The sequence below is a fragment of the Hibiscus syriacus genome, unplaced genomic scaffold, assembly GCF_006381635.1.
Source record: "Hibiscus syriacus cultivar Baekdansim isolate YM2019G1 unplaced genomic scaffold, ASM638163v2 tig00110676_pilon, whole genome shotgun sequence".
NCBI lineage: Eukaryota > Viridiplantae > Streptophyta > Magnoliopsida > Malvales > Malvaceae > Hibiscus > Hibiscus syriacus.
Window position 1 is genome coordinate 1,795,485 of NW_024062820.1, and position 12,661 is coordinate 1,808,145.

The 12,661-nt window shown below is 35.6% G+C and overlaps 1 protein-coding gene and 1 pseudogene across 1 annotated transcript; both read right to left on the bottom strand.

Annotated features, from left to right (window-relative positions):
* Positions 1-3,394: 3,394 nt before the first annotated feature.
* LOC120137808 (probable methyltransferase PMT26) lies at positions 3,395-8,301 on the bottom strand. The gene is made up of 9 exons (XM_039153465.1): positions 7,635-8,301; positions 6,391-7,454; positions 6,154-6,303; positions 5,474-5,744; positions 5,235-5,345; positions 4,968-5,145; positions 4,285-4,551; positions 3,963-4,157; positions 3,395-3,866 (listed from the first exon to the last, which is right to left on the bottom strand). Exons 1-9 carry the CDS (start codon positions 8,299-8,301, stop codon positions 3,638-3,640), a joined length of 3,132 nt encoding a protein of 1,043 aa, XP_039009396.1. The 3' UTR covers positions 3,395-3,637.
* A 1,375-nt stretch (positions 8,302-9,676) lies between these two features.
* Positions 9,677-12,424, bottom strand: LOC120137639 (annotated as a pseudogene).
* Positions 12,425-12,661: the final 237 nt, after the last annotated feature.

The window sequence follows — 12,661 nt, forward strand, 5'->3', positions numbered from 1 at the left end:
CTCTTACAAAGACTAGGAATATTATGCCAAGGCACCAGACAATCTCTCAAAAAGCTCTTACAGTGCTAAGGAATAAGATTAAAATAGTGAACAAAACAACAATAAACATAAATATACTTAATCGTCCATTAAACATAAAATAAAGTATCACCCAAACATATCCAACACCAAATAAAACAGTTCATGATGTGGCTAAAATCATACCAAAATATTGATTAAGTACAAGCCCTTGAAAGATAAGAAATGAAGAACAAGGAGAAAGAAACTCCCAAAAATAGAGTTATTGTCGCGACATCAGACCACCATCAAGACTGCTCCAGCGCGCTAGCCTCTCTCGAGGGCCTAGTCGCTACTTTGGCAAAGCCCGGCTATGGATGACACCAAGGAAGGACGAGAAGGGAACGATGGAATAGAGGACGTCACGATCGCCTTTATCCAAGCTTTTAAGGAAGGTGAAAGAGTCTTTACAAAATGAAGGGCATAATGTGCTATTTATAGTGAAGAATTTCTTGGGTTTAGTGCCCTTGAAATTCCCCCAACTACCCTTGATTTCATGCATAATTTGTGAATAATATGGCAGCTGGCAGTGGTCCCAAATAATTGGCAAGGGCAGGGGTTCACGTGAGGTGTATTGGACATCTGGCCACACAACGTCAGCAATCTAGTCTCGTACCGCATCAGGTTTGCAAGAAAAAACTTGCCGCGACAAAAATTGTTCCTGAAGGTCATCATCTTCAGTTCCTTTGGCCCTCGCACAAAATTTGTCATGGCAAATAATTTCCTCCTCGGTCATTTCCTATCACATGTATCATCACACCCAACACACAACCTTTCTCATAAGCAACATCGGTTTTATAAAGAAAAACTAGCCGAGGCAAAACTTTTCCACCACATAAAATAAATGTCCTAAATGCAATTACATGCAACTAAAATGCTATGACAATAGCTTTTAGATAATCAATAACTTAAGTAAAAGGACCCAAAATATAATCTTTTTACAGAGTTATCAGATTTCAACCGGGAGGCGACACTGGTGCTGTTGGAGGATGCGGTGTGAGTTATCGCTTGTCGAAGATGGGTTCGGCGATATCATAAAAACTATTTTTCTAAGCCATATCATAACGATGTGAGAAGTTTAACGACAGAGTGACAAAAAAAACCAAATAAGTTAAGTGAGCAAATTGAAAATTTTGAAAGCACCGTGAATAAAATATAAATCGTATGAGAGTTTAGTTATCGAATTTGTATTTTACCCTTCATTTTATAGTATATATTACCGGTAGTTAGTGCGGTAGAAAGGAAATATTCTGGTGCTACCAATTGTATATTTCAATCTTTCGAGTCATTCGATCTGACTACAGATATTTGTTTCTAAGTATGTTTGGTGGGCTTGTTCAATCTAGACCGTGTTTCTAACCTAATATTCATTTGACGGTCCGTTTGCTTTGCCGCAAACTACGGTAATAGTATGGCCTTCGGTCTATTTTCTACGACAGTCCTTTTATAAAATATTAATAATATAATGAAATGGGAATTCTTCCATATTTAAAAAGGCGTTCATTATTATTTGGGCATATCTGTAAATTCAGCCAAGTAATGTTGGCGCCAAAAATATTTAAGGTATTAGGGTTGTATGGAAATTAATTTGGAATTCGTTATTTTTTCACAAGTTTCATTTAAAGTATTTTTTTAATTAGAATTCGTTATTTACATTTTTATGAGTTTCAAAATTTAGAATAATTTATCATTTCATCCTTACGAGTTTCAAAAGAATATAGAAATAATTGATTTTTATCTCACTTAAACAACATCTTCCTTTCAACTTCTCACTTCTTTTTCTTGCATCAATATATCTCGCTTTTAGCTCAAAACATGGGGACGGATTTACATACTTAGGTTTTTGCATTATAACTGATTCTTTTGGTTGCAAGTTAGTTTACGTTCACCATACTAATGTTGATGCATATGAGTGAGGTATTGGTTCACATTAGTTAATATGGTCGAAAATTAGGTGGTCAGATCAATGATTTGTGGTTTATACTTTTTGATTTGGGTAGAGAGTCATTGATCTTCTGAGATTTAAGTTAAGAGAAAAATAAGTTTTCAAGGGGAAGAGAGAGAGAGTTCGAGATAAAAGAGAGAGCTCCTCTCTAACTCAAAAGAAATGAATATTAATTTTGTGTACATGACATAGAGCACAATAATATCATAGAGAAATGGTCTTCCCTCTAACAATTTTTTTAAGTTCTAATATTTCTATACGTACATAATTGGAAAGAAACAGTATATGGTGCTTCAGAGGAGAAAAGAAGAAGAAATTCTTGTATTTTTCATGAATTTTAGAAGACGTCGACTGCAAAAACTAAATTGATATTGTTGCATGGTATTGAAAACCTTGAACATGGTGCCGATATACCCATTGCTAAATTATGGGTACTATTATTTTTCTTTTAATCCTTGATTTTTAATGTAAATTGCTTATATGCCTTTGCTGTTTACCTTTTGGATAATACAATCCCTTATAACAAGAATGATTGTTGTGTTCAATTAAACTTTATGTAGTTCAATAAAGTTTGGTTATCTAAAGGACTTTTCATTTTCGATTGAACTCTTTGAGAGTTTACCGTTGTTGAATTTTTTTTGAATTAATCACTGGTATCCGATTTATTGACCGACTAATCCAGATCGGGTACTATTTAAACCTCTGCCCTTGCTTAAGGAACCTAGTACCTCATCCCACTAGATCAACTGGTTGTTGGTTGTTGAATCTTTATTTAATTAGTCATTATTAGGTTAGTTTAATCTTAAAAACAAATGCACAAATTAAAAAAATAGTTGTTATTCCTAGATATCACAGTTTCGAACACTAGCAACTGCAATAGTGATTGAACATTTATTGTCAAATTGTTGAAGATATTTAAAACATATATAATTTTATAATCACCTTAACTTAATAAAATAAAATAAAAAAACCAAGAGCACTACATTTCCTTTAATGACACATAATAAGTAAAAATGGATAATTACTATTTAACAACTCAGAATAAATTAAGTGACATTTAAAATAAAAGAACTCGGAATAAAACAGTTTCGAACACTAGCAACTGCAACAGGAGTGATTGAGCATTTATTGTCAAATTGTTGAAGATATTTAAAACATATATAATTTTATAATCACCTTAACTTAATAAAATAAAATAAAAAAACCAATAGCACTACATTTCCTTTAATGACACATAATAAGTAAAAATGGATAATTACTATTTAACAACTCAGAATAAATTAAGTTACATTTAAAAAATAAAAGAACTCGGAATAAAATTAATTATTAAATTATTTACAAGATGGAAGAATTAAAAAATTATATATATTAATTAAATACTTGTACTAAAAATCATGGAAATGCATTCATTTTTCCATGAAGAATTAATGGTACGACACTGGCTGAAAACTGTGATAGCTTATAGGTTAAATGAAATGCGATCCAAAACTAAAGGCCTACTTAACGTCATACAAGCCGTAAGAGCTAACTTAGAGAACTTACCACCATGATTTTTCAGCTAGTTACTGAAACAAAAACACAGTACCTGGCAGTATATAAACAAGGCGATCGTCGCCGAACGAACGAAAAGCATGCCTAAGCAATGGCGTATGCGATCGTCTCCACCTCTTTAGGTCGCCACATGGATTTCTGGACACACAACAAGCCCTGCTTGTCCTTGGAGAAAGTTGTGAGGACTTTCCACTGCAAAGACCTTAACATACCCTCAAGCTCATCAATGGTCTCAACATCGTCCCGGACAATAAATATCCCTTCTGGCCTTAGTATTCGATCAACCTCTGCAACCATGGACAATATATTGCACCTAAAAGGCCATATACCGTCGTAAAGTTAGGCTGCAGCAATACAATGAATAACATGTTATGGCAAATGCCATTTTAGGACAACATTTTTTTCTTACCTCTTTTTAACCTTGGAGAATAGATGGTCAGCGTGGAGAAGATCATAGGACCTCGGATACGTGCTAAACGATTCACACCAGTTATGATACATGCCAAATAGACCTCTTTCGTATATTATAGGAAGGGTATCCGGAGAGCGAATTGGGACAACATTCATGACCCACAAACCCAGATCTTTGAGTGCCGCGGCAAATCTATGAGCATGTCGTAGTCAGAATCAAGGAAAAGAAAACGAGAAAACAATAAAATAAACCGGAAATGTAACCTGCCAAACCATTATATCCTTTCTACTTCATAGGATTTTTTTTTTTGCCTTCTTACCCTCCATAAACAGCTTTCATGTCCATGACATTTCGAATAGATGACCACTTTAGTCCCATCTTTCTGTACGACTGGACCACTCGTTTCCAGTGCTCATAGTCGGAGGCAAAATCCTCAGGCGCTGCTTTGCCGTAAACTCCAACATGGGAACTCAACAACCAATAAGGTGATTTTTCCAACCTTGCTGGCCATGGCTCAGGCCACTTAGACCCACGTTCTGATGCATCTACAGGCACTTTGTGCATGCATGTTTTCAATGACACATTCCTATATAAGAATCAATTTCAAATGGCAGTTTGGATTATAGCTATATCGCTAGAGATGCATATCTATACTATTAATAATCCTACTACTTAAGGAACAAAAAAAATCAGAACTTAAAACAAACAATATATATTCAAAAGTTATATTAGTAATTTATTGTTTTTAATAAAAAAATTGTATCCATTTTTAATTCACTTCTTCCTCCTTCTTAGTCTATTCTAAAGAACAGTAAGTGCAATGATCTCAGTTTTTTTCCCCACTACACCCTACTTCTTTCTTCTAATTATTTCACCTTTGTTTATATATATAAACAAAATTGGAACTTTTAGTGTATCTTTCTATGTCATCTGAACAAGAGATGTTAGATTTGGTTTTAGCCGGACTTTTATTTTCATAGCAGAGTTAAAAGGAAATATTACCAGGCTGCATTCGGATCATCAGAGTCGGGACACTGTGGAGGCTCTTGTTTTGGCCTTCTATTATAGCAATCGTTAGAAGAAGGCTTCTTAAATATTGCTACCGCTACCCTATTTATTGGATCCTTCCTAGTTTTGTTTACAAGCCTCCAGCACATAGCTTCTGTTAGTTTTACCATTGCTGCAGAAAATCCACGCAAACAGCAGCAGGTTTTAGATACAATAGACTTCTCACACAATACCCATAGATATTATAATAGGATCATGAACCTTTCCAGATTTCAGCATCTTCACGACCTTTCTGATAAACAGGAGTTGCGGACCACACAAAGAAACCACCAGGTCGCAGCAAACGGTTGAGCTCCAAGAGGAGTTTACCACCTGCATATTGTTAACACCGATGAGTATTCAAGCATAGAAAATTCATAAAAGGCAGTTCTAGCAACTGAATCCTATGAGTCCAATACGATTCATAATTAAAAAAAAATTATTCAATGGGGTTTTTATACCTTCTATGTGCCATGGCACTCTACATCTTGCACAATGAACAACATCAAATACTCTGCCAGGGTAGGGAAGTTTCTTAGTACCCATCACAGCAGACACAGCAGGAATTCCCCTTTCAAGTGCAAATTGCACCTGAGCTTCATGTTCATCTTTGGGTGCAAGTGACATAGTAAGTACATTTCTGTCAAAAAGAAAACCTCCAAAGCTAGCAACCCCACATCCAACATCCAATATCACACGGGAGCGTTTTCCCCAGGCTATTTCGGGTGCAGACTGCAGAATAATAATCAAACATGGAGCACAAGTTGACAGAACAAATTGCAGGAGAGGAAAAGACAGACCCTGAATTAAAGTCACACTGACTGTTGCCCTCATTGTTCAAATGCAACATGGAATGCCATAGATGGTAAACAAATATTCTTTTTAAATCATATCAAATATTTGAAAACAGATTCAACCAAAAGAATAGAGATGTAAATGAGCTAAACCTACAAAAATTGTGCTTTTCATGATCATTCATGAAAAATTATACGAATGTGTTTATGAACATAAAATGAAAAATGTCTGCAAACAACTCAAAACTTTTCAACAAGTAGACAGCACACGAAGGGAGTGAGACAGTAATGAACGATATGATAAAATAATGAAGTTTGAAGACAATATATTTATTTTGAGCACTCACCTCTTCTATGAAGTCAATATAGAGAAGAGCACCATGCTTAAACTGGGTTCCACCACCGGGAAATGTGAGGTATTCTCCAGTTACTTTAACCCAGTTCTGATGACCCTTAATTTGTGCCAACTGAGTATGGGGAACGTTACGATACCAGATCTGCAGCAGCAGGAACACATTTGCTATTTCATCACAAGCACAAAATTGAAGTGAAAAAGTGAGCAAGAATATGTGAAGCAAAAGTACCTTCTCTCTGCTTTTTGGCCACATAATTGAGCGTTTATATCCCTCAGGAAGAGGAACAAGGCAGGTAGGTGGCTCTTCTGGGCAATGCCTCTCTCGATGCTCGTAATGTTTGTTGGTACGGAGATGCCTAATTGCTTCCCAATTGTCAAGACATGGGATATAATCAGGTCCAGCAGTACAATTGCAAAGCTTCCAACTGTATTCCTTGGATGCTAACTGAGTCTTCTTTTCATTTGTTGATACTGCCACCTGAGTAGAGAATGATCCATTCTGAATATTGGTTTCACTCAAAAGTTCGGACTGAGCAACAGAGGAGGAAACTTCATTTAAGCTCTGGTTTTCCACTTGAGGATAATCTTTTGCCTCATCAGAGCTTTTATCCAACTTTTTATCATTTTGATCAACCTTACCCTCTATCTGACCATTCACCTTAGTTCCATTGGTTCCAGAGGAATTTTCAACTGGTTTCTTTTCACTGCCACCAGAATCAGATTTGTTGCTGTTCTTTTCATTGAAGACAGCTTTCTCGTTGCTCTCTTTTGAATCAAACTTTATGTTACCAGGATTCGCTTCAGAATCTCCTAGTCCACCCAAAATCTTACCACTATTGTTGTTCGTCAGTCCACCTTCAGAATCCTTTTTGTCAGACTCATTTTTGCCATTTTGATCAACCTTTCCCTCAATCTGACCATCCACCTTACCTCCATTAGTTTCAGATGATTTTTCATCCGGTTTCTTTTCACCACTACCAGAATCAGACTTCTTGTCGTTCTCATTGGCAACAGCTTTCTTGTTGCTCTCCCCCGGATTAGATTTTTTGTCAACAGAATTCTCTTCAGAACCCTCTAATCCACCCAATTTTTCACTATTGTTGTTTATCTGTCCACCTTCAGAATCCAACTGCTTCTCATCCTTCTTAGACACGTCCAATTTATTCTCTTCAGTGATCTTGTTTTCTTGTGTATTTAAGTTGCCAGTGCCATCATCTTTAGCCACACTCGCATTCGAATCCCCTTTCGTATCTTCCTCGGATAAATTCTTACCACTGTTGTTTGTCTGTCCACCTTCAGAATTTAATTGCTTCTTATCTTTCTTGGACTGATCCAACTTACTCTCTTCAGTGTTCCCCTTGTTTTCTTGTGTGTTTGAGTTGCCACTGCCACCATCGTTAGCCACACTCACGTTTGAGTCCCCTATTCTTGCACCCCTGAGTAAATTCTCACCCTATGTGTTTGACTGTCCACCTTCAGAATCCAATTGCTTCTTATCTTTCTTGGACTCATCCAACTTACTCTCTTCAGCGGTCCCCTTGTTTTCTTGTGTGTTTAAGTTTCCAGTGCCACCATCCTTAGCCCCACTCACTTTTGAGACCCCTATCTTTGCATCCTCGGCTAAATTCTCACCACCACTGTTGTTTGTCTGTCCACCTTGAGAATCCAATTGCTTCTTATCCTTCTTAGACTCGTCCAACTTACTCTCTTCAGTATTCCCCTTGTTTTCTTGTGTACTTAAGTTGCCAGTGCCCTTGCCATCATCTTTAGACAGACTCACATTTGAATCCCCTTTCCTGGCATCCTCAGGTAAATCCCCAGGGTTATCTTCGAATTGAACGTTGTTGCTCTTGTCATTGCTATTATCGGTTACCGGTGTAACCTGATCATCAACTTGGTTTTTCTTTTCGTTGCTCCTGTCATTGCTATTATCGATTACCGGTGTAACCTGATCATCGAGTTGGTTTTTCTTATCATGAGCCACTTCGTACACGTTTTGATAGGGGATAACCGAGGACGAAGTCATCATCCAAATTCCAACTAAACATAATCCCACGAAAACCACAATGGTGACAGTGGAACCATAACTCGACGATGATGACCTCCTATTATCTACTCTACCATATCTTCCTAATGCCATGATCACTATTCCCTTCCTTTACCAATCAAATCATCAAAATTTAACACCTGAAATTGGAAGAAAAAAAAACTACATCCAAACTACACTTAAATACGTATAAGCTAATGCATATCGAATGAGATCCAAAATTGCTTTCTAAAATTCAAAAAAATTGAATAAAATGCTTTATTATTCTTTTATTTCTACTATTCCTATGCACGTATTCTTCATTTGATCCTTCAAATTTCATCTTCTATCATTTCTTACATCAATAAACCAGCTATATTTCCTACTATATTATACATCATGCAACAGAAACACTAATATATATATAAACAGAGTAAAGAAGTATATAATCGAGAATTTCAAAATTGTAGTTCGGAACAACGAGATCTAGTGAAACAGTGCCAATGAAAATTTAAAAAAAAAGTACATAAAAATTACCTGGAAACAGAAAATAATATTTCAGCTTTTAGCGGTTGCTGGAAAACTAAAAAGAATTGTTCATGAGTTTAGTTCGTTCGTTTGATTAATGCAGGGGTTCTTAAAACTTCCTGAAAATGATAATATAAAAAGAAATGAGAGGGAAAGGACTCGTATAGAAAACATCACGGAGACAACTACGGGGAGGGAGGGAAAGGCCGAGAAATCAGCAAGAGTAGTTCTATGATTTTATTTTGGTAAATTATACTATTAGTCACTTAATTTTAGATTGTGTATTGATTTTCTCATTAAACTTTAAAACATTTTAATTTTAACACTACGTTTTAATTTACATTTTAATTAAGTGCATCAGGAACTCCGAACCTCATACATCACAGTGACTAATTCAATGCTAATACACTACCTTTAGTTATGAAATCGACGAGTACGTCAGGAAATCAGTATACTAATAATAAATAAATCAAATGAAATTTAAATGAAAATATCTCATTAGAGATGTAGAATTTCTGATGTTAGTGAAAGAATTTTTGACGATTATGGTGCAATAAATATAGTGATCAAAATACATTCGTCATTGATTTGAGAACTCTAAATCGAAATGGTAAGAAAGAGTGATTTTAATGATAAAAGAGAATACCGTTCTCCCTAGATGACTCGAATTCAGGTAGTTGTGTTTGCAGGATGTGTGTGCACGTTCTAACATGCTAAGAAAATTTATGATCATATACTATCTTATAATCACCACATACCATTAAAAAAAAAGAAATATTATGTCGATAAAAGATTCACAACTGTGGAAATCAAAATGATAAAAAAAATGAAGACTGGAGAATAAAACAAGAGTTAGCGGGAGAGAAAATCGACCAACAGACATCAAAACCACCAATGAAGAGCTATCATATTCATAGCTCTAATACCATGTGAAAAGTCCACATCATGATAAAAACAATGATTTAGGGTTTTGAATTTGTTGTATTGAAAGAAACTGAATTTGGAGTATATTATCTCAAGTAAAATTACAATGTAAAAAATGGGGTGAATAAGGATTACAAGTAGAGAGCAATGAAACAGTTAGTTTGAGCCAGTGGATTTCTCGTCCAGGGACGCTCTAACTGCATTCAACACTAATGGCATCAACCTGTGATTCGAAACGATGATGCCGGTATCGAGATCGAGATACTTTCCCCTCGAAAAATCCAACGGGTTCCCTGCGGCATCTGTGACCACTCCCCCGGCTTCTGCAAATGATTAATGGCAAATCGATGTCATCATCATAAAGAAGTAAACAATGATTGGCTGCAGGTCAAATATTTAGATTTTCATACCAGTTACAACAATGGAGCCAGCTGCATGATCCCATATTTTCTCTCGATATCCATTTCGAGGGAAACGTAGATATATGGCTCCATCTCCCCTGGAAAGTGCCCCATACTTTACCTGGCTATCCATCCTAATTGGTGTTGTTTGCACCCCAAGTTTCTGTTTTGATCTCAATCTTTTCACCACAATGACCAAATACAGAACTGAACATGCTTATCTGAAGAGTGAAACATGGAGAGAGTACCTGGGCAATTAAACTGGATAGATCATGCATGGAATGTGCCGCTTCATACGACTCGAAGAATGATGCTTCTTCAGGATTTTCAACACCACTTACTTGCACCTGAATACCATATAAATATATCGGATCAATAGAGTGTGTAACCATCTGGATCTGCAATTTAAATCCCAGAATATGATAAATCATTTATGACCTTGACTGTTGAAGAACCGTCGAGCGGTTGCATATAAGTTCCTCCACCAACTTCAGCAAAGAAAAGACAACCAACTTCATTACTCCGCCGACATGGATCGGGAACACCGGTGGAAGTTAAATTTAAAGAAGAATATAAGTCAAAGCAACATATATGTCAGATTCTAAGTTACGAAGCTAACTCACCCTTTAGTACCATCTACAGGATCCAAAACCCAGTGCCGACCTTCGGAACCACCTTCGGATTTGCCACTGTCAATGACTTTAAGAACATCTTCCGGAGATAAAGTAACATTGTATGATCCATCTCTAGTCAGAGATTCGTTCACAAGTTCCGTAATTCGCTCCACCATTTCCCCCGCACCGTCTTTGCGAAGATCGTTCGAATCCTAAACCAAGTCAAACATCATTTAGAAGAAAAAAAAAAGAAACAAGAATTCTATGGTTTAAGGTGAAAAAAGAGCATGGCTTATGAAGCTTCCTAAACACCTCTAGATGAAAATGAATGAGGCAATCTCTAGATGAAAATGAATGAGGCAATCTCTAATTTCGTCTTGTTCCATTACCATCCCTAACTGCAACCATTTTTTTCAGAAGAGCATAGAATTTTACCTCTTCGGCCATTAATGAGAATTCACCAGGGAATTCCTGCTGCAGCACGAAACTGACCAGTGCTTGTGAGCCTGATGAAAGTTTCAAAATTTATATAATCAAGGTTTGCAAATCATAAAGGTTAAAACATGCTGAGGTCAATAATATATATAAAAAATTAGGAAACACCATACAACTCTGTAAATTTCCTAGTAAAAAAAATATATTTTAGTCTATGTTACTCAAGACCTTAGTGTAATTATCGAGTATAGATAGATAGTTTTTAAAAATAGATGATTTAATGAATTATCTTAAATTATGATCAATTTAATAAAATGTATAAAATTTAGGACTAAAACTATTATACTATGTCACATCTTTATTTTCATTTAGTCAACTATCAAACTTAACATAAAATATTAGAGGATAAAGTACATAAATGGTCTATCGATTATAGCGCATTGTATAGTTTCGACTATTAAAAGTTATAAAATGATTCATTGATTATAGAACGTCACTTTATTGAGTCTTTCAACTGTTAAGAGTTATAAAATGGTTATCTGACTATTTATATGTTATGAACTCGTCCTTTTTTTTGTTAAAAAATTAACAGCAATTTGAGTTGAATGTCAACATGCTAACTGAGATATGATAAAATTTAATCTCAAAATCTCAAATAACTATCATACCTCAATAATATGTTAACGTCTAGCTCAGAAGATTATCAAATTTTTAAAGAAAAAATAACGATTGAAATAAATGAATATTTGAGTTATTGTTTTTAAAATTTTAATAGTCGATAAACTCAACAAAATAACGTTTTATAGTTAGAAAATTATTTTAAAAATTTTAATAGTCGGGATTCTACGAAGCAGCATTATAGTTAGGACCATTTTGTAAGTCAACGAGTGATTAAGGCGCAAGAAAATTCAAGAAACGTACCATAATCAGCAACAGTTACGGGACTTTGATGCCTACCATTTTTGGATCGGACATCTGATTGAAGCAAACCCTTCTGCACTTTCTGAACATAAAAGAATAGGAGGAAGAAGAAGAAATACCCAAGTTCAGGTTACATAATCAAAATTTGCACAAGCATGAAGCATCACCGATTGGATGTTAAATTCTCAAAAAAAACCAAAAAATTCAACTGAATTTTGTGAATTCAATACCCAAAGTATTAGAAGTAAATCAAAATTATACACTGAAAACCCGCTAGAGAAAAATTACCCGACAGAGACGAGCAGCGAGAGAAGCAGCTTTAACGGCGGTAGCCAGCTCTTTTTCGTAAGCCATTGCAACGAGATGAAAAAGAAGAGATCTGGGCAACAACTAATAACAACTCTCGACCAATCAAAAGGCGTTTCTAAACAGTTACGGCACAATAATTGAAAAGCACGGCGCCCTGCTAATTACACGTGTTTGAATGCATTGGAGATTTGGAGCAAAGAAAAATATAGTGAAATTATTGCAAATTCAATGGCATGTGGCTGTGATGCTGGGTGCTTCCTCCATCATAACCTAACCCTTTGTTTAATCAAGTTTAATCATTTGACAAGCATTTTTTTGTCATGTTCCAACAACTTGGATGGT

What these genes read in the sequence shown, in the direction of transcription:
- LOC120137808 (XM_039153465.1), bottom strand. Translation starts at nt 8,301, where the DNA reads ATGGCATTAGGAAGATATGGTAGAGTAGATAATAGGAGGTCATCATCG. An exon ending in GAAGCAATTGGATTCTGAAG is followed by an intron (nt 7,455 to 7,634) that starts GTGGACAGTCAA and finishes TAAATTCTGAAG; the next exon opens with GTGGACAGACAAACAACAGT. An exon ending in AGTGCCATGGCACATAGAAG is followed by an intron (nt 5,346 to 5,473) that starts GTATAAAAACCC and finishes AACAATATGCAG; the next exon opens with GTGGTAAACTCCTCTTGGAG.